The following is a 25,412-nucleotide window of genomic DNA, read 5'->3' as shown; positions in this document are numbered from 1 at the left end:
GGACAGGGCAGAGCAGGACAGGGCAGAGGGGGACAGACCAGAGGGGGACAGACCAGAGGGGGACAGAGGAGGAGAGAGGAGACACAGGAGGAGAGAGGGGGAGAGAGGAGACAGAGGAGGACAGGAACACTGAAGATGCAGAATGTCTTGAAAGTTGTTGTGGGTGGGAAGTACAGCAGTGAGGTGAATGAACGACCATTGTCATTTTCGTAAATTGTTGAGTTTTGCTGAATTGTTGAGTTTTTCATGGAGATGACCCGTGGTAAAAGGCCAAAGGAAGCGTTTTTGCTAACCTGTTAGTTCTGGTTAGTTGCGTTATGGCGGAATAGGCAGGACAACCAAACTAGGAATAAGCACGTTGACAACAGATCCACTTCCTCATCAACCACCACAAGTGCTGCTGCACTTCCTCCCGGTGGACAGTACTCCTCAGTCACTGCCACCGAGAAATGGCAAGAAGAATCCAAGGTGAGTCTGGATGGCCTCTACTAGGTGATATAGGTCCGACGTGTTTAGGTTTATGGCGTTAAATCGAAAAGGCCGCTCTAGTTTGGTTGATTCTGCCTATTTGCTTCAGGAGGGAAAGAATTTGGTGCCCTCAAGTCTGCACAGGAAGAAAGACTCAACAGAATCAATGAGGTTGGTCCAACCTCATTATTTTACACAATGCTAATACTTAAAGTAGTGCTACTACCATCAATACTGATTCTAAACATAACTTAATCAGTCCTACAACTCTCTCACAGTGATTCTAAACATCACTGAATCAGTTAACATCAGATTCCGTTCTCTTTTTATTCGTCTTTCAGGAATTCCTCTCAGACACTCAATATGAAGAAGTGGAAGACCTTTCATCAAAGCTTGAATTGTTTAAAAGTAAGATATTGAAATTCTCTTAAACAATAGGTTGTGTATTTGTTTTTTAACAACCTGTATTAATTCTTTTTACAGCTAAATTCATGGAATTTGATCTGGATATCAGCGGAGATTTAGGTAAAAAAGAAAAGGATTACCGCAAGCGTTTGAATCAAGGATCTTTGACCGACTACAATTAACGACACAATCTCTTTTTGACAGACATCATGGGACTTAAACAAATGTTGGAGAAACTGGGCAAGGCCAAGACCCACTTGGAGCTGAAAAAGATTCTGTCTCAGGTGTCTGCAGGGGAGACCATCTCCTACAGAGACTTTCTCCACATGATGTTGGGCAAGAATAACTCAATTCTGAAACTGTAAGTAGAAAACAAGGACCCTAAATCAATGCCTCAGGGTAGTAGGGTGATAATGTGTACGATTTGGGCCTCGGTCAGGTGCTCCCATTTACTCTGCAGAATAAATAATAGCAACGGCATTCTTCTAACCAGCACTCACTCGCTAACAACAAGCAACCACAGCCAACAGAGTGGGGTCAAAAGGACAGTTCTTCATTTTTCCTCATTTCTTCAATCTGAATCCTGGTTCTCTTTTTGTCGTACGTGCACAGATGTATTTCTGCACTGGAAATGCTAGCTCCCCCAAGCTATTATAAGGATCAAAATATATCAGGATCTGTATAAATCTTTACACGTTGACGCTACAAAGAAATAAAACACGTTCATACTTAAAACATTGTTCTGTATTCATGATTACCGCTGCCCATGCCATCATCATGGATGAAAAGGCTAACAAGTTTCACTGGCATGTGTTGTGTTTCTCTGAAAGGATTCTGATGTTTGAAGACATGGGCAAGGACAAGGAACCTGCGGAGACTGGACCGCCGGGGCGCAGGACATTCGCTGACCTACCCTGACCTGCTCTGACCTACCCTGACCTGCCCTAACCTACTCTGGACTCCCTGACCTACCCTGGCCTATCCTTTCCTCACTGAAGGCCAACGCTTGCCTACCCTGAATGCCAAGGCTGCTGCCTCCAGATCACATTCACTCCACTGGGCTTCGAACCAGCAGCCTGGAGTTCGGCTTTATGCAGAAAAATAAATGGAAATTAAATGCTCGTCGTATTTACACTCTTGAAAAACCCACAAAGGTTAACGTTTATGGAAAGAAGAAATGTTATAACATTATTTAGTTTATACATATACATATTTATTTGAAGGTGGGTAGACCTTAATATGGAATTGACCAAGAGAACCACACACACAACAAACTCACCAAGACAAACACATACACACACTGACCAAGACAATTACATACACACACTGACCCAGAAAACCACATACACACAAACTCACCAAGACAACCACATGCACACACACTGACCACTACCACACACACACACACTGACCAACACAACCACATACACACACTGACCACGACAACCACACACACACACACACTGACCACTACCACACACACAAACACTGACCAACACAACCACATGCACACACACTGACCACTACCACACACACTGACCAACACAACCACATACACACACGTACCACGACAACCACACACACACACACTGACCACGACAACCACACACACACACACACTGACCAAGACAACCACACACACACACACACTGACCACGACAACCACACACACACACACTGACCACGACAACCACACACACACACACACTGACCAAGATAACCACATCCTCTTTTGAGCACAAAGCTTGGAAGGAAATGAAACTCGTCAATGTTAAAAATCGACTTTGTTTGAAGGTTAAAATACATTTTAAATTGTCTTGTCTCCTTTAGAAAGCCTTTTTAACTCTTATTCAATGGTATTTGTTGTACATAATAATAATTATAACTATTATAGCAACCTGGTTGCTAAGATCAAGATCCTCATAGGATTCAAACCTCCTCAACTTCAGATTCTGCACTGATGACGATTCTCTTCTCGACGCGAGTCTCTGTGGATCCACTTTTCACCACCTGACCAAAGACAAATGTTAGCTACATTATCAATAAAGACATGCTAAATAAAGACAGAGGTATGTATATTATCAATATAGTCAGATGTAGCTACATTATCAATAAAGACATGCAAAATAAAGACAGAGGTAGCTACATTATCAATAAAGACAGAGGTATATACATTATCAATAAAGACAGAGGTAGCTACATTATCAATAAAGACAGAGGTAGCTCCAAAATCAATAAAGACGGAGGTAGCTCCATCATCAATAAAGAGGGAGGTAGCTCCATCATCAGTACACACACACTGTTATACTATTATAGCAACCTGGTCAGCTGTGTCTCTTAGGGAGCATGCTGTAGTCTCTGGTCTGTGTATTTATTTCGATGTATTAATTCGAACTGGAATGCACACATGAAGAACTGGAGTGGATACGACACATATCTGTGCACATTAAGATTTATTAGCTTTTATAAAAAAAAAAAAAGACAAGTCACAAGAAAGCATTGCTATTTTTTTCAAGTCTAAAAGCTATTCTACATTTAATTCCCTTTGGACCAACTGGAGGGCTACATGAACAAACTTTTTCATAAAAAAGCAAACTATCTCAAAAGGCTTCCACTGTAGGCGTGCTCTTCGTCTGGAGAAGAGTGGGACACAGCGAGTGAGTTCTACCCTCGGTAGAAGCGTTGCGGCGTAAAGCGAGTGAGAATATCCTACTCTAGGTGCAGTCAAACTTCTTTGCAAAACTTTGTCGATAAAAACGCAAAAAATCATCAATGTGACATATCTTGGAAGGAGCCTGCAGACAGACTTGTGTTTAGAAAACTCACAGGACAAACCACATTAAAGTGTCTACTTTACAAATAAATTACTGTGTAGCAGAACATGCACAAAAGACCGACCAATGCCCCCCCCATCCCCCCCCGTCCGTGACAGAAGAGCTGCCTTCACCCCCCACTGGTTGCGTGGTTTCCGTGGAAATCAAGCTTCACATCACTCAACCTCGACTTGCTGGAGACGGTTGAGGTTGTCATGGATGGATATAAACATGTGAACATTCCTTATACAATCACTACGAGGTCTGTAGTCACACAAACAATATTAAAACCTGAGATTCGCAGACCAAACGTTGTCAAATATTGGGAATTGATGATGAACATGAAGAATGATGAAGGTCAATGGAGAAGCGGTGGAAGTGTGACATCGTTCAGTTTGAAATATTCAGTAGTGCACAGGGTGGCTAACAGCTCAGGACAGTTTGAAACTAGTGGACATATTCAGTAGTGCACATGAAGAATATTATGGATATGGTCCCTTATTAAATAAAAGCAACTTGTAAGTACATTTTTTTTAACCTAGAACTGAATAAGCAGATTGTATGCATAACGTACAAACGCCCATTTTATACAAACGCTACAAAAGTATTAATTCTATAAAATACAAATATTTTAAAATATATTTAAAAATTTTGATTTCAAACTTTACAATAATGGGTAAGCTACTGAAAGTTGGCTACATGTAGGAGAAATATGTTTTGAGTTTTGTTTACCTGAGAAATAAGCTTTCCAAATTTAGCACATAACGTCATTGTTGTATTTAGTGAGGTATATTAAATATTGAAGAAGTCTGAGCAAACAAGGGTTTCATTGTTCAATGTTACAAAATCCGCGTAGGCCACAATAATAAAAAATAATACCTGGGTACAATTTAAAAGGAAAAGAAAAATATTTGAAGGGGGGAATTAATAAACCCATAAAAAATAAAATAGAAAAATTCTTATTAATTTGCCAAATAGAACGTGTATAATTTGTGTGTCTGTTTTGAACACCATGTGAGAATAAGCATTTGTTAAAAAAGCAAAAGCAATGTTTGGAAGCTTCACTTGAATTTCCATGAAGGAATTATCTACAAAGACGTATCTACTAAGCCAGCTGGTGTTAGGTGCACACGTTAAGGAGACGGAACGCTAGCTGTGTCTGATTGGGGGTGAGTGGTCAGGTGACTGTGGTCTGATTGGCTGAGGGGTTGTGAGCACCAACATGTGGGCTGGACAGAACTGAGGAAGACGGTTCACAGCCTACATCGATGTTCCATCGTTTCCCTGCAACAAACACAATAAACAACAACATCCGTCTTAGATCAAGAACAACTCTCTACTGCATTATTACTGAGCAGTCAGATCAAGATCCTCATAGGATTCTAACCTCCTCAACTTCAGATTCTGCACTGATGACGATTCTCTTCTCGACGCGAGTCTCTGTGGATCCACTTTTCACCACCTGACCAAAGACAAATGTTAGCTACATTATCAATAAAGACATGCAAAATAAAGACGGAGGTATGTACACTATCAATATAGTCAGAGCTAGCTACATCATCAATAAAGACGGAGGTAGCTACATCATCAATAAAGACAGAGGTGGCTACATCATCAATAAAGACAGAGGTAGCTACATCATCAATAAAGACGGAGGTTGCTACATCATCATTAAAGACGGAGGTAGCTCCATCATCAATAAAGACGGAGGTGGCTACATCATCAATAAAGACGGAGGTAGCTACATCATCAATAAAGACGGAGGTAGCTACATCATCAATAAAGACGGAGGTAGCTACATCATCAATAAAGACGGAGGTAGCTCCATCATCAATAAAGACGGAGGTAGCTCCATCATCAATAAATACGGAGGTTGCTACATCATCAATAAAGACGGAGGTGGCTCCATCATCAATAAAGACGGAGGTGGCTACATCATCAATAAAGACGGAGGTAGCTACATCATCATTAAAGACGGAGGTAGCTCCATCATCAATAAAGACGGAGGTAGCTCCATCATCAATAAAGACGGAGGTGGCTACATCATCAATAAAGACGGAGGTATCTCCATCATCAATAAAGACGGAGGTGGCTACATCATCAATAAAGACGGAGGTATCTCCATCATCAATAAAGACGGAGGTAGCTACATCATCAATAAAGACGGAGGTAGCTACATCATCAATAAAGACGGAGGTAGCTACATCATCAATAAAGACGGAGGTAGCTCCATCATCAATAAAGACGGAGGTAGCTACATCATCAATAAAGACGGAGGTAGCTCCATCATCAATAAAGACGGAGGTAGCTCCATCATCAATAAAGACGGAGGTAGCTCCATCATCAATAAAGACGGAGGTAGCTCCATCATCAATAAAGACGGAGGTAGCTACATCATCAATAAAGACGGAGGTGGCTCCATCATCAATAAAGACGGAGGTGGCTCCATCATCAATAAAGACGGAGGTTGCTCCATCATCAATAAAGACGGCGGTAGCTCCATCATCAATAAAGACGGAGGTAGCTCCATCATTAAAGACGGAGGTAGCTCCATCATCAATAAAGACGGAGGTATCTCCATCATCAATAAAGACGGAGGTGGCTACATCATCAATAAAGACGGAGGTATCTCCATCATCAATAAAGACGGAGGTGGCTACATCATCAATAAAGACGGAGGTATCTCCATCATCAATAAAGACGGAGGTAGCTACATCATCAATAAAGACGGAGGTAGCTACATCATCAATAAAGACGGAGGTAGCTACATCATCAATAAAGACGGAGGTAGCTCCATCATCAATAAAGACGGAGGTAGCTACATCATCAATAAAGACGGAGGTAGCTACATCATCAATAAAGACGGAGGTAGCTCCATCATCAATAAAGACGGAGGTAGCTCCATCATCAATAAAGACGGAGGTAGCTACATCATCAATAAAGACGGAGGTAGCTCCATCATCAATAAAGACGGAGGTGGCTACATCATCAATAAAGACGGAGGTAGCTACATCATCAATAAAGACGGAGGTAGCTCCATCATCAATAAAGACGGAGGTGGCTACATCATCAATAAAGACGGAGGTGGCTACATCATCAATAAAGACGGAGGTAGCTACATCATCAATAAAGACGGAGGTAGCTACATCATCAATAAAGACGGAGGTAGCTCCATCATCAATAAAGACGGAGGTAGCTACATCATCAATAAAGACGGAGGTGGCTCCATCATCAATAAAGACGGAGGTGGCTCCATCATCAATAAAGACGGAGGTGGCTCCATCATCAATAAAGACGGAGGTAGCTACATCATCAATAAAGACGGAGGTAGCTCCATCATTAAAGACGGAGGTAGCTACATCATCAATAAAGACGGAGGTAGCTCCATCATCAATAAAGACGGAGGTAGCTCCATCATCAATAAAGACGGAGGTAGCTCCATCATTAAAGACGGAGGTAGCTCCATCATCAATAAAGACGGAGGTAGCTACATCATCAATAAAGACGGAGGTAGCTCCATCATCAATAAAGACGGAGGTAGCTACATCATCAATAAAGACGGAGGTATCTCCATCATCATTAAAGACGGAGGCAGCTCCATCATTAAAGACGGGGGGAGGGAGAGCAGACCTTTGAGATGTGGGTGGTGGTCGTGGTGACTCCGCCCTCTGAGGAGAAGGTGGTGCTGCTTTCTTTGTCTCCGTCCGAGCCGTCGCTGGTGATCTGAAACATCAGCAGAACGCACGCGGCTCAGCGGCTGTCTGGCAGGGAGGGCACTGCTGCTGCTGAGACCCCCACCACAGCCCCCCAGGACGGCTAGACCCCCACCACAGCCCCCCAGGACGGCTGGACCCCCACCACAGCCCCCCAGGACGGCTAGCTCCACAGCTAGCCCCCAAGGGAGGCTAGCTCCACAGCTAGACCCCCAACCATGGTGGACCAGGACCAGGACCAGGGGACAGGACCAGGACCAGGGGACAGGACCAGGGGACAGGACCAGGGACTGGACCAGGGGACAGGACCAGGGGACAGGACCAGGGGACAGGACCAGGGGACTGGACCAGGGGACAGGACTGGACCAGGACCAGGGGACAGGATCAGGGGACAGGACCAGGGGACTGGACCAGGACCAGGGGACAGGACCAGGACCAGGACCAGGGGACAGGACTGGACCAGGACCAGGGGACAGGATCAGGGGACAGGACCAGGGGACAGGACAGGACCAGGGGACAGGACTGGACCAGGACCAGGACCAGGGGACTGGTGGGAGGGCGCTACCTGTGCCAGATGACAGTCTGGGTGGGGATGACGGACCCCTGGGGGTGGAGGGTTGGTCTGAGGGGGGGGTTGGGGGGCCCCTGGGGGTGGAGGTGTGGTTGGGGGGTGGGGGTGATGGAGGGTGGGGGTGGAGTTGTGGTTGGTGGGTGGGGGTGACAGGCCCCTGGGGGTGGAGGTGACGGAGGGTGGGGGTGGAGGTGTGGTTGGTGGGTGGGGGTGACGGGCCCCTGGGGGTGGAGGTGACGGAGGGTGGGGGTGACGGGCCCCTAGGGGTGGAGTTGTGGTTGGTGGGTGGGGGTGACGGGCCCCTGGGGGTGGAGGTGACGGAGGGTGGGGGTGGAGGTGTGGTTGGAGGGTGGGGGTGACGGGCCCCTGGGGGTGGAGTTGTGGTTGGTGGGTGGGGGTGACGGAGGGTGGGGGTGGAGGTGGGGGTGACAAAGGGTGGGGGTGGGGGTGTGGTGGGGGTGTGGGGGTGGAGGCCGTGGGGAGGGGAGACCTTCCTGCCCCCCCAGCAGCACCTACTCTAGTGATGGACTGTAGTCACGGTAACAGAGTAGAGACCAGCACTAGAGACCACCACCACCACTAGAGAGAGACCAGCACTAGAGACCAGCACTAGAGACCAGCACCACCACTAGAGACCAGCACTAGAGACCATCAGACACAGAGGAGCACCTTCAGAGGACCCATGCTGGGAACACATCTCCCTCTGAGGGGGGGGGGGGGACCCAGGTCCAGGTTAGCATCAGGGGGTCAGGGGGTCAGGGGGGTCAGGGGGGGCCCATGCAGTAGAAACCAGCAGGACTCAGGTCCAGGGGGGTCATAATCAGGCCATGCAGGAGGGACTGGGACTGACTGAGGTACCTGAGGACCAGCTGAGGACCAGCTGAGGTACCTGAGGACCAGCTGAGGGCCAGCTGGGGACCAGCTGAGGACCAGCTGAGGGCCAGCTGGGGACCAGCTGAGGACCAGCTGAGGTACCTGAGGACCAGCTGAGGACCAGCTGGGGACCAGCTGGGGATCAGCTGGGGACCAGCTGAGGACCAGCTGAGGACCAGCTGAGGACCAGATGAGGACCAGCTGAGGTACCTGAGGACCAGCTGAGGTACCTGAGGACCAGCTGGGGACCAGGGGGACCAGCTGAGGTACCTGAGGACCAGCTGGGGACCAGCTGGGGACCAGCTGAGGACCAGCTGGGGACCAGCTGAGGACCAGCTGAGGACCAGCTGAGGTACCTGAGGACCAGCTGAGGTACCTGAGGACCAGCTGGGGACCAGGGGGACCAGCTGAGGACCATCTGAGGACCAGCTGGGGACCAGGAGGGCTGGAGAACCCAGATAGTGTCCCACAGCGTTCTGAAGGACCTTCCACCTTCTCCCCCCACTAGGTCTCCACCCAAGAGCCCCACACAGGATCCAAATTTAATTTACGGATCGATAAAATAAGTTTGATGAAAGCAAGGGCAACTTCTAAACAACAAACCCCGGGTCCCTTGAGATCAAGCAAACAATAGCATCTTTAACATATATGGAATACTTTTAATTATTTTCATCCATCATGCAACATCAGACCATTTCTATTTCTGAAATCCATCCCAACAGAGAAGCTGCCTCAAGATTGAAAAAGGCCTGAGATACAACCACAGCCAGTACACTAAACATCACGACTAAAAAGGATTCAAAACGTCCGTAAGTAAGATGAGAGTTTCCCTAAGATGAGTATACTCGGTATTCCGATCCCCGTGTGATTTCCAACCCTCTAGTCCTGGGAATCCCCACTTCCTTCCTAGCGAGAAGCGGGCTCCGGCTGTCCGCATGGTGGCGTCTCTCTGAGGACCCCGCTGTGACGCAGTGATGGAGCGGGCAGGGCGAGCTGGGACGACTTCATAGTAACGTGCGGTCTTACTCAGTCTCTGGAAGATATACGCGACAAGGAGCGAGGAGAAATGGAGGCCGGTGAGAAGCAGGGTGGAGCGAGGGTGTCGACCCCGTCTGAAGAGCGGCGGAGGAGTGAGACAAGGAAGAATGCAGCGGTGGAGTTGAAGCAGAAGGATGTAGAGAAGCAGGAGGAAGAGGAGGAGGAGGAGAAGGCTAGGTGGTCGGGTGACAGCCCGCCCGGCGGTCGCTCAGCTGCGTTTGGAGTAGAAGTCTAGGAGGGGGCCGCGGGGGAGACGGGTGACAAACTGAGGGCCAGGGGGGGAGGAGGAGAGACAGAGAGAGGAGGGTGGAGGAGAGGGAATGGGAGAGAGAGAGAGATGGAGAGATGGGGAGAAGGAGGGGGAGGAGGAGAGGCAGATGGGGAGGAGGAATAAAGGGATGTGGAAACATGAAATTGGAAAGTGTTGAGGTGAAACAGATATCAACTCTATTGTGTCTGATGGCTCTTTAGGAAATTCAAGGGTAGATTACCAGTCAGGATAACTAGTCAGGAGGATAGCTAGTCAATACAACTAGTGAGGGGGATAAATAGTCAGGAAGAAAAGTAGTAATGGAACCAGGACCTCCGTTATCGAACTAGAACCTCCCAGAGAGACATGCAACCAGAGCTTCCATAGAGACTTGAACACAGAACCTCCCCTGGAGGGATGGAACCAGAACCTCCCAGAGGGATGGAACCAGAACCTCCTAGAGGGATGGAACCAGAACCTCCTAGAGGGATGGAACCAGAACCTCCACTAGAGGGATGGAACCAGAACCTCCCAGAGGGATGGAACCAGAACCTCCACTAGAGGGATGGAACCAGAACCTCCTAGAGGGATGGGACCAGAACCTCCACTAGAGGGATGGAACCAGAACCTCCACTAGAGGGATGGAACCAGAACCTCCCCTAGAGGGATGGAACCAGAACCTCCTAGAGGGATGGAACCAGAACCTCCTAGAGGGATGGAACCAGAACCTCCACTAGAGGGATGGAACCAGAACCTCCTAGAGGGATGGAATCAGAACCTCCACTAGAGGGATGGAACCAGAACCTCCTAGAGGGATGGAACCAGAACCTCCCCTAGAGGGATGGAACCAGAACCTCCCCTAGAGGGATGGAACCAGAACCTCCTAGAGGGATGGAACCAGAACCTCCTAGAGGGATGGAACCAGAACCTCCACTAGAGGGATGGAACCAGAACCTCCTAGAGGGATGGAATCAGAACCTCCACTAGAGGGATGGAACCAGAACCTCCTAGAGGGATGGAACCAGAACCTCCCCTAGAGGGATGGAACCAGAACCTCCCCTAGAGGGATGGAACCAGAACCTCCTAGAGGGATGGAACCAGAACCTCCACTAGAGGGATGGAACCAGAACCTCCACTAGAGGGATGGAACCAGAACCTCCTAGAGGGATGGGACCAGAACCTCCCCTAGAGGTAACAGATGCCACCATCCTCTGCTGGATGCAGATGATGTTGTTGGAGGACTGGGTCACGTCATAGCAGTGATTTCATAAAGAAGAAGATGTCATGCCCCCCCCACAGTCACCAACATGGAACATGATGAAAGGTGTCGCCGGACTCACCCCGTCGGTGCCGGGGCCCCCGTTGGCCCCCGCGGTGCGGAAGGGGGAGTGTGTGGAGAGGCGCTTGTCCCACTCGCTGGGCCGCGAGTCGGGCACCGCCTGCATGAAGTTCCTCTTCAGCTCACTGACACTGGCGTGGTGACGGAGGAGCTCCGCCTGGGGCTTCTCCAGCTCCTGGGGGAGAGAGGGAGAGTCAGTGAGGGAGGAAGAGGGAGGGAGGGAGGGAGGGAGAGGGAGGGAAGGGGAGAGAGGGAGGGAAGGGGAGGGAGGGAGAGGGAGGGAAGGGGAGAGAGGGAGGGAGGGAGGTAGAGGCAGTGAGGGAGGGAAGGGGAGAGAGGGAGGGAAGGGGAGGGAGGGAGGGAGGGAGAGGGAGGGAAGGGGAGAGAGGGAGGGAGGGAGGTAGAGGCAGTGAGGGAGGGAAGGGGAGAGAGGGAGGAAGGGGAGAGAGGGAGGGAGGGAGGGAGAGGGAGGGGAGAGAGGGAGGGAGGGAGGTAGAGGCAGTGAGGGAGGGAAGGGGAGAGAGGGAGGGAGGGAGAGGCAGTGAGGGAGGGAGAGGGAGAGAGGGAGGGAGGGAGGGAGGGAGGGAGGGAGAGGCAGTGAGGGAGGAAGAGAGAGGGAGGGAAGGGGAGAGAGGGAGGCAGTGAGGGAGGGAGAGGCAGTGAGGGAGGGAGAGGGAGGGGGAGAGAGGGAGGGCGGGAGAGAGAGAGAGAGAGAGAGAGGAGAGGATGAGAGAGAGAGAGAGAGAGAGAGAGAGAGAGAGAGAGAGAGAGAGAGAGGAGATGAGAGAGAGAGAGAGAGAGAGAGAGAGAGAGAGAGAGAGAGAGAGAGAGAGAGAGAGAGAGAGGGGTGAATGTGAGATGGGGTCAAATTGAAGTATGAGTTTGTGTGTTAGTTAGAAGCGCTTTTAAGCGTTTAGTATTTGTGTTGTCTAGGTTTTAATTTGGTTACATCAATCTCGGCTAGCACATACCAGAGTGCCCTTCGTTTCCATCCTTGATTTTCCTTCATTCATAGATTCAGAGATTATGAATCCAAATTTATAGAAGATACTAATAGAGGGTAAGTAATTCAGTAATGCTGGTTGCAACTGGATGTCTGGTTTGGTTTGTCCACTAATCAGATGACATTACTCCACAAATGATTATGCCTTGTGCCAGAGCAGGGCCTACTGTCTGGAACATACACTAGCATCATATTCAATGGATTGAATTGGATGGCGGTGGTTTAGCACACAAAGAGCACATCAAAACCCACAAAGCCGAGAGCGGTTGTCAGCGGTCACAACAACACAACCCGGATGAACCCAAAGCGAAAGCAGAAGGAGCGCCACATCTAACAGGAAACAGCCCTCGGTGGCATGGAACTCCCCTCAGAGCCAAGATCGGCCGCCACATCGTTAATCACTGAAGGAATCATCTCCAGGGTTAATTACCAATTAATATTCGGTCAAAAGGGACATTTTGCAGACGTTTCGACCGCTGTCATCAATTATGATTTAATTCATGATTTATTTTAATTAAATTCATGATTTCATGTGATTAAAATGTGAAAGCATTGATTCATGCTCCCTGACGCCGCGGTAATAACCGCCCGCGCGGCATTGAACCGTTTCCATATGGAACTGTTAGTGTCACAAGAGGAAGTACACATAAAAAGGGGAAAGGAAATCATAGCGCATGTGACCTGAAGGTCAGATAGGTGACCCAGTTCAGAACAGGAAGTGTGAAGGCGTGACGACAGGAAGCGCTAAAGCGTGAACACAGAGCACCAAAGAGCCAATGAGCGAAGCGGTCGGCGACGGGACGTCCTGATACCAACCTCCAACATTAAGAGGCTATGTCTGATATAAATCGAGTCTCCCTCAATTCTCTTAGCTCTTCTCTGTGAAACATAAAAGAACAAAGGAAAAACGTGTTGGTTTTTGTTGGTATTCGTTTCCGGGGGTGACAGCTGTGACTGCCGCCCAGTGGACGTGCACTCTGAGTCCCTCTGAGCAGGCTGCTGTCTGCAAGGGGGAGGACGTTGACTCATAGAGAGAGGACACAGGCACAGAGTTCCAGACATGATGAGCAAACACAACTAGGAGAGAGGAGCTGGACTAAGATTAGTATAAAGGTGGAAACTATATAAGTTAGCATACCCAACTTCAGGAAAATGTATGGAACAAAAACACCTCATTAGTTTTCAGGTTTCTTTTTCGACTCAATGAATTGGTTTTATAAATGAGAAACATGTATGTCCAACTGAGTCATGTACGTCTTTACATCATGCATAATGTCCGGTCCTCTCATGTCTTGAAGGAGACATGAAGGTCCTGCCAACAGTATGAACGAAGGAAAGGAAAATGTGTCACTGCTGAGTGCGCCATGAGTGGTTCACTAATGGCTTGTGAAGACGTGGTGCTGATGGTTTATGGTATGAGGGGTCCACTAATGGCCGGTGAAGATATGGTGATGATGGTTTATGGCAGGGGTCGGCAACTGGCGGTCCGCGGGCCAGTTATGGCCCGAGGACCGCCAGTTGCCGACCCCTGGTTTATGGTATGAGGGGTCCACTAATGGCCGGTAAAGACGTGGTGGTGATGGTTTATGGTTTGGGGGTTCACTAATGGCCGGTTAGACATGGTGGTGATGGTTTATGGCATGGGGGTTCACTCTGGCTGAGAGCCTGACCTTGCGCAGTCGCACCGGCTCCGAGGTGGCCTCCTCAGACTGGACCCGGGGGAGAGCAACAGAAGGACAAGACCACGTTAGCATTTTCCACTACAACGCCCTCCACCGTTTCCACGGGAAAACACTGAGAACGAGTCCAGTGGGCTCATGGAATAACCTGACACAGAACGCTTCATTGATGGAGGTGGTCCATGTGGACCCTCCACCTCTCTGGTACCAGAGGCTGGTCTGGAGGCTAGTCCTCCCTGGTATCAGCCCACTGGGAGCCATGGGTTTTACACTCTGGCTAAGACCCATAGCTCCTCTACATTTACATATCCATTTCAATAATCATTTACTGAGTGAGAAGACTCTTAATGAACCCGGATTAAAGGCCGTCAGCGTTCAGAGGTTCTACAGTCCAGCTGACCGATACACAACACCAGAGGGAGCGGGGGTCACGTTACCTTGTCCTCGGTGCCGGCCTCGCCCTTGGCGGGCTCCGCCGCCTCCATGGTGACCTCCAGCCGGCGCTCCTCTTGGCGGGCGCTCCGCAGCGGGGTGGAGGTCTGGGGCAGGTCCAGGGGGAACAGCGGCAGCCCCGCCTCCGCCAGGGCGGCCTGGGAGAAGACCGGGGCGCTGACGGGACGCACCCCCCGGTGGGAGCCCACCGCCGCCACTGGGGAGAGAGGAGACCCCACGGTGAGCACGGGATGGGTGAGAGCGGGGGCAGGGGTGACGAACATCAGGCCGGGCGAGTGCAGGGAGAGGAGGGCGTCGGTACCGAGGAGGAGATACCACACCTGGGTGAGGGGTTAGCAGCTACACACCCTACCCTACCTACCTGTCCAGTGTTGCCTCCAACAGCCGCCTCACGGACACACCTTGATAAGGGTTAGAAGCAAGCCTTGCTGCACACCGTACCATACCTACCTGTGTCCAGTGTGGCCCCGAACAGCCGTCACACGGTAAAAAAGAATGCGGTCTGTCCATGAAGAGGATTGTAAGCCAAAGCGTTGTTTTGGGGCCGTGCTTCCACCCATCGAGATCGGGGCGTCAAAGCAGACTTAGTCCTCGGGCCGCAAAGCGTTAAGGCGGAGAAAGGAAAACGAAACGCCTCCGATAGGCAGACGTTTGAAGCTCCGGGGTGGTGGTGGACATGCACCGGTGGGTCTGTCCTCTCATGAGGAGCGATGGCTCGGTTCTGTATTAGTGGGGTTTTTGCGCCAGGCTGTAGAGTGTAAGCAAGCGCGTGCATTTCAGCCTGAAGGGAAAATGAAAACGCCGGCTACAATACCTGACTCTGTGCGGACAGCGTCCAGCAGAACAAACCAATCGTCCACAGCCTCTCTGAGCTGCGCTGCTGGGAGCCTCTCTGCCAGGATCCTCTTCCCGAAGCGAGGTTGGAGTGCTGGGACCGCCGGTGCCAGCGTTGCCTTGGCAGCAGGCCGTACGTCTGGATAGAACCGGACCTGCGGGGCCGTGGCCACTGAGACAGATCACAAAGGTGTTATTAGGATTTACATCGTTCTGCATAACGTCGAGAAGAAACTCAGCAATCAAAATGAATCACATCGAGCTCACGGACATGAGGACCGTGGTGTGAGGGTACCTGGTTTCTTAGGCGCCACGTCCAGAAGACCGAACCAATAGTCTTCTACCTCATTCCCCGGCTGAGGAACAGCTTCCTGCTGCCATATCTGCCTCACTGCAGAACCTCTGGAGGGAGTCTGCTCTACCGCAGGAACCCCCTCAGAGGCTCTCTCCTTGGGGGACACCCTGACACGCTCCACTGCGGGGACGCAGACACAAAGATAAACGATCCATCTAAGATGCTACCAGCCACAAAACACTTGAGGAACATGCTGACATGATACGATGAGGTACCTGTCGGCATCTTTCTACTTGGTTCCCCAACCCTTCCGAACAGCATGTGCCAGACAACTCCATACTCGCTCTCTGACTCAGTGGGCTCCTGGGGACGTCTCTCCTCCATCACCACCACCCTCTCCTCCGTCACTACGGTCTTCTTCTCCATCACTACGGCCCTCTCCTCCTGTCTAGGGCCCCTCAGAGCTGTCCCTGCCATGGGCCCCTGAACTTCGGCCACTCTTGTTACCGGGGAAACTGGAAAACAACAGGGAAACCGTGCCCATCACCTCTCAGAAAGGTTAATAATTGAGTGTTAATAGTCTTATCCATACAGTCCAATCAAAAGGTGTTACACCCCGATGGAAACCGTGTTGCTATGTCAGATGTGTTTAATATACGAGTGTTTGATGGAGAAACAGGTCTTCTTTATGGAAGATAGATGTGATTAATGAACAGTACCTCGGGAAGCATCGAATAGGCTGAACCACTCATCTCCTCCCTTCCTCTCTGAGGGGTAGCGTGTCACTTGGACATCAGACAGACTTGTCTCCTCTCGCCTTCTCTCCTCCACAATTATCACCTTCTGCAACGTCCCAGTGGTCCTACCCTCTACCCCAGAGCTCTGGCTAGACACCAGAGGACGTGTCACTGGCGAGGGAGTGAGGGGGAACATTAAGCACAAGCAGCGTGTGACTAGAAAGCAGACTTAAGTCCATTAAGATATAAAACCACTGACACCAATTCGGCTAGCTGGTTGAAACATAAACGCAGTGTAAAAGAGCACCTGGTTGGATGAGGACAGCGTCGAACAACACAAACCAGCTGTCGTCTCTCTCAGGTGGAGGCTGAGCCGACAGCTGGAGAATGTCTTCCAGCTGGGTACCCCTCTTCCTGGGAATGTCTTCCAGCTGGGTACCCCTCTTCCTGGGAATGTCTTCCAGCTGTGGCGTAAGCTCAGCTTCTTCTGTGACGATTTGGAGAGGTACAGAGACCTCTGGGTAAACGGTACTGGGCGCTGCTAGAGAAGAGGTTCAGCATTAAAACCAGTGTCTTTAGGTGGTTAGCTATATGTTAACTGTTGTCTTGAATGTCTGTTAAGACGAGGGATAAACTGTGGCGGTACCTGGAGCTATATAGGTCACCTCTCTGGGAACAACATCCAACAGCACAAACCAATCGTCTGGCTCCCTCGTTGGGACTGCCTGCTCTGGAAAGGACCGTCTGGGAGGCCTCTCCTCCTGTTTCTGGAGGACTTCTTCAACTGTGACCACAGTTGAAGAAGTCCAACGGACTCGGTCCACAGACTCAATGGTTTCCACTGCAGCCACAGTAGTGACTCTTCTAGATAGGTCCTTCAGGGCCACTGGGAGAAACACGGGAGATCCTGAGACGTTTGACCATGGAACGGAGTATGTATAAAGCATATATACATCAAACGGACTAAGATGCAAGTCAAATGGGAAAAGTGCAATACCTGGTGGCACAGCAGATGGCGCTCTAGAGCCAACATCCAGTAAGACAAACCAGTCATCTTCTCCGTCTTTAAGGAGCAGGGCTGGCTGTGTTTCAGTTCCATACTTGAACATGTTTTCCATCTCTATTTTTTGCACAATTGCTCCAGTTATCTCCTCCCTTTCATCAGTTGTTGTCTTCTCAATCAGTGTCATGGCTGTCGTTTTTGGAATCTCACGTACACTCGCTTCATCAGCTGCAGCTGACAACAAAAGATGCAACTCTTCACAGACAACACGTAACACAGTCCCACAAGGTATGAAGCCATTTAGGAAGAAGTGCTCATGATTTTTGCTGTGCGCTGAAGCAAAGCAAAGGATCTCAGCAGTACCTGGTGACACATAGGTCGTTTTTCTTGGGATGACCTCGAACAGCAAAAACCAGTCGTCTGCAACCCTCTCCAGAACCTCTAGTATCTCGGGTGAGCCCCTCGTCTCTTCCGGTGCAAGACGTTCCTCCTCTACCATCACCTCGCTCTCGTCCTCAACTGCTGGACTTTGAATCATCTCTGAGGAATAACTCTGTTTTGCCGGCTCCTGGTCGCTGGCCACAGAGGTCACTAATGCAAACACATTCCCGAGATGAGACACAACTCCTGAGAGACAACATGTCACAAATCACCTAAACGTGCAATAGAGAGGTAGCCAGCTAATCATGATCTGAAGCACAACCAGCTGCCCTAGCATTACCTGGGGTTACGTAGGTGGTTTTTCTTGGGACACGGTTGAACAGCACAAACCAGTCATCCTCAACCCTCTCCGCCACAGACACTGGCGCTGGGGTGGTTTGTGAGCCTGCCGTCTCCTGCTGTTGGAGAATGGTCTCATTTACCACCACCTGCCTTTGGTCCTCAACGGTTGGACCTGCAGTCTCCGTTGGATAACTCAGTTCCACAGCCTTCTGGTCGCGCTCCACAGCGGTAGCTACTGCAAACACAATCCCAGCAACACCATAGGTGAGCGCCAAAATAACCGCATGGGCGCTGAAGCAAAGCAAAGGATCTCAGCAGTACCTGGTGACACATAGGTCGTTTTTCTTGGGGTGACCTGGAACAGCACAAACCAGTCGTCTGTAACCCTCTCCAGAACCTCTAGTATCTCGGGTGAGCCCCTCGTCTCTTCCGGTGCAAGACGTTCCTCCTCTATCATCACCTCCCTCTCGTCCTCAACTGCTGGGCTTTGAATCATCTCTGGGGAATAACTCTGTTTTGCCGGCTCCTGGTCGCTGGCCACAGAGGTCACTAATGCAAACACATTCCCGAGATGAGACTCAACTCCTGAGAGACAACATGTCACAAATCACCTAAACGTGCAATAGAGAGGTAGCCAGCTAATCATGATGGGGAAGATCTCGAGTTGAGTTTAGAAATACCTGGCGGGACAAACGGGGTTCCTCTGGGAATGACGTCCAGCAAGATAAACCAAACATCCTCCCAGCCCCCAGAGACCTCTGCTCCTCTGGTGCTCATCTCATCAACCAGGACCTGTGGTGCTCTGGTGCTCATCTCATCAACCAGGACCTGTGTTCCTGCAGGGCTCAACTCATCAACCAGGACCTGTGTTCCTGCAGGGCTCAACTCATCAACCAGGACCTGTGTTCCTGCAGGGCTCATCTCATCAACCAGGACCTGTGTTCCTGCAGGGCTCAACTCATCAACCAGGACCTGTGTTCCTGCAGGGCTCAACTCATCAACCAGGACCTGTGGTCCTCTGGTTTTCATCTCATCAACCAGGACCTCCCTTCTCTCCAAAACCTTTGTTGTGATACTCTTGGAGGTAAAGTATTCTTCTGCTGGTACTGTAGAGGCTGCTTTTAAATAAAGAGGAAGAATATCACATTCCTTATTGATGGACTTCAGCTGGAGTTAGAGACGGTCATAAGAGTAGATAAGTGTTTTAGAGGATACAAACCTTGTGGTTTGGAAACAGCCTTGTAAGGTAAGCGGTCAAACAGCCGGAACCAGACATCATTATCCTCCACCTGTGATTCCTGGGGGGGGATATTGAACCCCTCCTCCTGTGGGGGTATATTGAACCCCTCTTTCTGTGGGGGTATATTGAACCCCTCTTTCTGTGGGGGTATATTGAACCCCTCTTTCTGTGGGGGTATATTGAACCCCTCTTTCTGTGGGGGTATATTGAACCCCTCTTTCTGTGGGGGTATATTGAACCCCTCATTCTGTGGGGGTATATTGAACCCCTCCTCCTGTGGGGGTATATTGAACCCCTCTTCCTGCAGGTGTCTATTGAACCCCTCTTCCTCAAGGTGTCTATTGAACCCCTCTTCCTGAAGGGGTATATTGAACCCCTCTTCCTGCAGGTGTCTATTGAACCCCTCTTCCTCAAGGTGTCTATTGAACCCCTCTTCCTGAAGGGGTATATTGAACCCCTCTTCCTCAAGGTGTCTATTGAACCCCTCTTCCTCAAGGTGTCTATTGAACCCCTCTTCCTCAAGGTGTCTATTGAACCCGTCTTCCTGAAGAAGTACTTTGAACCCCTTTTCCTCAAACACAGATGTTGTTCTGATGTCTCTTTCAATTTTCAATCCTTGCGTCTCCTGCTCCACTGATTCTGACGCTGACTCTGTCTCTGCTTGTTCTTGCCAACTTTCCTGGACGACAGTGACCGTCTTCCTAACCTTTCTCTGGCTCACCACGACGTGAACGTCGTCGTCTAACGACCCAGATTTAAACCTCTCCTCAACCTCCCTCTCCCCGAAAAACACCCGTTTTATTTCATCTTCCAATTCGTCAACCTCGCCTACCTCCAGCGTCTCCGCCAACTCCATCTCTACCTGTGATCTCTCTGGTTGAACTTCCTCTTCCTGTGCCATCTTTTCCACTTCCTCCCTCCCTAACTCCTCCTCGATCACTTCCTGGATCCTCTCCACTAGCTCGTCCACTTCCTGAAGCCTGTCTTCGAGATCCCTCACCCCCCTCAACCTGTGTTCCAAATCCTCCATTTCGCTCAGCTCGTCCACTAAGCCTAAGGCCTCCTGCCATCTCTCAATGAACTCACTGTCTCTCACAACACCCCCCTTCACGTCCTCAGACCGTGCCTGGGCTAGGGAGGAGGTGATGGAGGAGGCCAGGGAGGAGGCTAGGGGAAGCAGAGGTAGGAGAGGAGCTTCATAAGTTACGAGTATGGCTTTACAGAACATCTGAGGATAAGGTTGAGATCACACATCAAACAGGTCACAGTTTTACAAAACCAACCACTCACATGGACGCGTTTCCTGTTGCTTGATGGTGAAACTCGGGTCGAAGTACTGGTACCAGTCGTCTCGCTGTTTAAACGCTGGTTGTAATAGTCTTTCCACAGAACTCCTGTTGGCATAGCCGAGTCTGGCCGAGGACACTGACAAAAACAATTGTGTGATACCTTTTTCGTCAGACATGTAATACTATATAGCGATGGGGTCATGAATCGGCCAGCATGAAACGTACTGGCGGCTAACGAACACATATCAAAAGCAGAGAGGGGGAGACATGGTCACATAGCAAGAGAATTGTCTGATACCTGGCTGCTTCACGGCCTCAACAGACGGGATAAAGGGAAGAGAAGGACGGCGTCGAAGCAACGGAAACCACAGGTCTTCCTGCCTCTGGCCTGGCTGCCACCAGGTGGCGCCATACTGACCGGACCAGGCCCGGACCGGAGTACGGCCAGACCGCAGGCCGGCTGAGGGACAGATCACAGCTTTAACGCGATTAGATGGCGGTCGACGTAATGAAAGCGATGTTAGAAAGACAAGACGTACACGGCACATAGCTGAGCATCCAATACTCTGATGTTAGTGCAACGCGCGGAAGATGGGGAGACGTGAATCTGTTGGGAGTCATGGGAGATGTGGATGTGTTGGAGTCATGAAAGCTGGGGAGATGTGGATGTGTTGGAGTCATTGGAGATGTGGATGTGTTGGAGTCATTGGAGATGTGGATGTGTTGGAGTCATTTGAGATGTGGATGTGTTGGAGTCATTGGAGATGTGGATGCGTTGGAGTCATTGGAGATGTGGATGTGTTGGAGTCATTGGAGATGTGGATGTGTTGGAGTCATTGGAGATGTGGATGCGTTGGAGTCATTGGAGATGTGGATGTGTTGGAGTCATTGGAGACGTGGATGTGTTGGAGTCATTGGAGACGTGGATGTGTTGGAGTCATTGGAGATGTGGATGCGTTGGAGTCATTGGAGATGTGGATGTGTTGGAGTCATTGGAGACGTGGATGTGTTGGAGTCATTGGAGACGTGGATGTGTTGGAGTCATTGGAGATGTGGATGCGTTGGAGTCATTGGAGATGTGGATGTGTTGGAGTCATTTGAGATGTTGATGTGTTGGAGTCATTGGAGATGTGGATGTGTTGGAGTCATTGGAGATGTGGAGACGGCTGAGTCACAAATGCGTCAAAGAATCCCAAAAGCGTGGAACTCATGTGTTACTTACCCCTTGAGGTCCAGGATAGCGAGGCAGAATGTAAGCAGCCACAAGCAACGGATGCACACGGTGATAGAGCCGTGACGAAGCACAATGTGACCATTCAATGAAATCACAAATATCATCAATGACGGAGCCGTGACCAATCGTGTGCGGGAGGTCGGGGCAGCCCGGGAGAATGCCAGGCAAAGCGGGAAGTCAACCATAACCGGTCAGAACCATAGGACGTTGGCTGGTCGTCAAGGAGACGGGGAATGAAGAGCGCACACATACAATATGCCTGGTGTGCATATAACATGTCATGTTACGCCAAGCAAAAAAACGGCCGTTTGTTAGTGAGGCGGAAGGACACGAAACGCAGTAAGCCGAGACAAGACAAGACAACGCCGTGAAGGGTTCCCCGCACGGCTCCTCTGTACCTGATGGTGCCGGAGAGGGGCGTGGCCGGTCGGACTCCAGCACCAGGAACCAATCATCTACCTCAGATCTGCGGGCGGCTGAGAGACCCATCTCCAGCTGCGGCGGTGGGAAGAGTTAACTAGAGCCTGACCCTGCCCCCCCCCACCCCCCCAGCTGCCTGTGACCCGCGGCAGAACGTGAGCGTACCTTCGTCCAGGTTCCGCGAGAGCCTCTTGCTGGCGGAGCGGGTGAAGCGCGGGGCGGGCCGGTCGATCATGGAGCTGGCCTGCCGGCTCTGGGCCTGGGTGCGCCCGCTGTAGCGGAACTTGGACCCCAGGACCAGGAAGCGCCGGGACGAGGGGGGCTCGACGGTGGAGACCCTGAGAGAACCGACACAGCAGAGAACCTGTCAGGTATCTAAACTACAGCAGAGAACCCGTCAGGGATCTAAACCACAGCAGAGAACCCGTCAGGTATCTAAACCACAGCAGAGAACCCGTCAGGTATCAAAACCACAACAGAGAACCCGTCAGGTATCTAAACTGCAGCAGAGAACCCGTCAGGTATCTAAACCACACTGACAATCCCTAGGTTACCTCATTCCCTGTATACAACAAAGATAGCTAGGATAAGATGCTACAAAATGCTAAGTACTGTACATCACAACAGATAAAACGCCAAATGTTTTAACTACAGCCTTGACAACTCAATTAACCCTTCAACCCTGATTGACATACCCCGTGGCCCCCATTCTCACGACACCCGTAAAGACCCTGCTTACAGTTAGTGTTTGACATCACCACTACCAGCCAATAATCTCTTGCCACCAAAGCCCTGACTACTCTAACCCGGGACCGACACGCTGGGCGGTGGGGGTTTCCCCGGGGGAACTACTTTAGAGATCACAGCGTTGATGAGGGTAAGAGGTTGAGTGACAGGATCCCATTAGCAGGGATCAGGAAACAGAGAGGCCCGGTTACCTGAAGAAGGTGTGGTGCTCCACAGACACTTTCCACAGCTTCTTGGAGGCCTTGTAGTTGGGCAGCTTGAAGCCTATGGTGCTCTCATACTGCTCTTGCTGTGGACCAAAACAAGAGCTGTTACTGGCTGATATAGCATGACACACAGCCTAAGATTGAACCGGATTCAATAATGAGAATCTCCATTTTAAAGCGTTGTTATAGTCAAATTCGTAATTTAATATTGTAGACGTAAATCCATGTATGTTAAATCCTGAAACACAAATCGATTTAACGCTGTGTTTCAGCATGTACAGTGTGTTGTTTAAAAATCGACCGTACAGCTCAACATTTTTCAAGGAACCTGAGAAAGACACATAAAAGTCGGCAACAACACAAGCACAATAAAATGTACCGTCAAACGGACAGCGGCGGAGGAACGCTGGAGCTCACCTCGGACGGGCGTATCTTAATGAAGAAGCTGCTGCGCTTGTAGGACAGCTTCAGCACTTTGGGCCAGGGGAAACGGTTGATCCGCAGCTTATCTTTGTAGACCATCAGCCCCCCGGAGCAGACCCCCAGCGTGATGTCGACGCCCTCCAGGTCCTACGTCAGACACACACAGTTGGCATCGCTTGTTTCCCTTCAAGCGTTCACTTGTGCAGCGCTGAACGCAACGCCATTGGCTCTGACTTTAAACATGTTCCGGCCACTGGCCACTAGGAGGCACTGTTACCCGCGGTGAGGGTCATGGCTATGAGGTCCTTATTGTAACAGGATAACCTTGCAGCAAACTTATAACAGTATAAAAACTGGAATTGCAGGTCTCTGTTATTATGCAGACATGCTCATACTCATTATAACATTATTGCTTTATAAATAATATATTTCTGCCAACATAATAGTTACTTCGGGAACTTGCACCACGACTACAGGCGTTTAATCATTTGATTGGTGAACTGTATGTGACTCTAAACAGCAGATCCGACTCCTTGCATAACCCCGGTCCAGACCTTGGCTTGGTGCAGGTCTACTCCGTACATGGACAGCTTCTTGGCATTCTCCAGGAACAGCAGGTCTGCCTGAGCTGGACTCATGGACCTGGGGGTGCACGGCACAGAGAGGGGAGGATAAAGACCCCAGAGTCGAAACCCGGCAGGTCTCCCTGAGCCATCGTGGTCACACACACACACACACACACACACACACACACACACACACACACACACACACACACACACACACACACACACACACACACACACACACACACACACACACACACACACACACACTACGGTGGCGCCTGATAAAGGCCTGGCTGCTCTTATCTCGCAGAGCCAGAGCGCGGTCAGGGATCCCCTCCCTCGCCGCGCCGCCCCTGCGGCCGGGCTTCACCTGTAGGTGCGGTGCAGCTCCATGACCTTGTCCTCCAGCTCGGGGCTCTGGCCTGGGGCCAGGCTGAGCTCCCTGACGTAGTCCTGGCCGTGGAGCTCCGGGTCGTACTCCCCCAGCTCCGACTGGGCGGCGTAGGAGCCCAGCAGGGAGAGGGTGACGAAGGAGCAGGGCAGCACGCCGCTCATGATGTCCTTCCTCAGCTGGAGACACAGGTAGTACCTTCAGGAGGACGAGACGCTGGCTTTAGAACACGAGGCTAACAGGTAGAGCCTTCAGGAGGACGAGACGCTGGCTTTAGAACACGAGGCTAACAGGTAGAGCCTTCAGGAGGACCACACGCTGGCTTTAGAACACGAGGCTAACAGGTAGAGCCTTCAGGAGGACGAGACGCTGGCTTTAGAACACGAGGCTAACAGGTAGAGCCTTCAGGAGGACCACACGCTGGCTTTAGAACACGAGGCTAACAGGTAGAGCCTTCAGGAGGACCACACGCTGGCTTTAGAACACGAGGCTAACAGGTAGAGCCTTCAGGAGGACGAGACGCTGGCTTTAGAACACGAGGCTAACAGGTAGAGCCTTCAGGAGGACGAGACGCTGGCTTTAGAACACGAGGCTAACAGGTAGAGCCTTCAGGAGGACGAGACGCTGGCTTTAGAACACGAGGCTAACAGGTAGAGCCTTCAGGAGGACGAGACGCTGGCTTTAGAACACGAGGCT

The 25,412-nt window shown here is 50.4% G+C and overlaps 2 protein-coding genes across 2 annotated transcripts in view; one reads left to right on the top strand and one right to left on the bottom strand.

The window, feature by feature from the left end:
- The first annotated feature begins 365 nt into the window (after positions 1–365).
- On the top strand, positions 366–3,006 carry LOC130384153 (allograft inflammatory factor 1-like). Its single transcript, XM_056592229.1, has 6 exons — positions 366–468; positions 578–639; positions 810–876; positions 952–993; positions 1,078–1,234; positions 1,704–3,006. Exons 1-6 carry the CDS (start codon positions 450–452, stop codon positions 1,789–1,791), a joined length of 435 nt encoding a protein of 144 aa, XP_056448204.1. The 5' UTR covers positions 366–449; the 3' UTR covers positions 1,792–3,006.
- Positions 3,007–3,819: 813 nt separating this feature from the next.
- The window catches only part of LOC130384210 (uncharacterized), a 38,735-nt gene continuing 17,142 nt past the window's right edge, over positions 3,820–25,412 (bottom strand). Inside the window, exons 8-34 of the mRNA XM_056592314.1 lie at positions 24,696–24,914; positions 24,311–24,398; positions 23,751–23,903; positions 23,319–23,416; positions 22,505–22,718; positions 22,359–22,455; positions 21,025–21,204; positions 20,728–20,862; positions 19,417–20,604; positions 18,878–19,315; positions 18,519–18,746; positions 18,196–18,432; positions 17,838–18,065; positions 17,469–17,708; positions 17,118–17,378; positions 16,779–17,012; positions 16,454–16,642; positions 16,010–16,249; positions 15,735–15,914; positions 15,420–15,611; positions 14,590–14,801; positions 14,144–14,182; positions 13,290–13,352; positions 11,472–11,645; positions 7,317–7,409; positions 5,074–5,148; positions 3,820–4,970 (exon numbers count right to left, since the gene is read on the bottom strand). Of these exons, the coding sequence (XP_056448289.1) occupies positions 4,947–4,970; positions 5,074–5,148; positions 7,317–7,409; positions 11,472–11,645; positions 13,290–13,352; positions 14,144–14,182; positions 14,590–14,801; positions 15,420–15,611; positions 15,735–15,914; positions 16,010–16,249; positions 16,454–16,642; positions 16,779–17,012; positions 17,118–17,378; positions 17,469–17,708; positions 17,838–18,065; positions 18,196–18,432; positions 18,519–18,746; positions 18,878–19,315; positions 19,417–20,604; positions 20,728–20,862; positions 21,025–21,204; positions 22,359–22,455; positions 22,505–22,718; positions 23,319–23,416; positions 23,751–23,903; positions 24,311–24,398; positions 24,696–24,914 (5,719 nt within the window). The 3' untranslated portion in view covers positions 3,820–4,946. The remainder of the gene's footprint in view (positions 4,971–5,073; positions 5,149–7,316; positions 7,410–11,471; positions 11,646–13,289; positions 13,353–14,143; positions 14,183–14,589; positions 14,802–15,419; positions 15,612–15,734; positions 15,915–16,009; positions 16,250–16,453; positions 16,643–16,778; positions 17,013–17,117; positions 17,379–17,468; positions 17,709–17,837; positions 18,066–18,195; positions 18,433–18,518; positions 18,747–18,877; positions 19,316–19,416; positions 20,605–20,727; positions 20,863–21,024; positions 21,205–22,358; positions 22,456–22,504; positions 22,719–23,318; positions 23,417–23,750; positions 23,904–24,310; positions 24,399–24,695; positions 24,915–25,412) is intronic.

This window comes from Gadus chalcogrammus, chromosome 6 (genome assembly GCF_026213295.1).
Source record: "Gadus chalcogrammus isolate NIFS_2021 chromosome 6, NIFS_Gcha_1.0, whole genome shotgun sequence".
Lineage (NCBI taxonomy): Eukaryota > Metazoa > Chordata > Actinopteri > Gadiformes > Gadidae > Gadus > Gadus chalcogrammus.
Note: the sequence above shows the minus strand (reverse complement) of the source record. Positions and strands in the feature narration are given on the sequence as shown.

Excerpts from the sequence above, each read along its gene's own strand:
- LOC130384153 (XM_056592229.1), top strand. Across the intron at positions 994-1,077 it reads GGATATCAGCGGAGATTTAG|ACATCATGGGACTTAAACAA; the intron begins GTAAAAAAGAAA and ends TCTTTTTGACAG. Across the intron at positions 1,235-1,703 it reads AATAACTCAATTCTGAAACT|GATTCTGATGTTTGAAGACA; the intron begins GTAAGTAGAAAA and ends TTTCTCTGAAAG.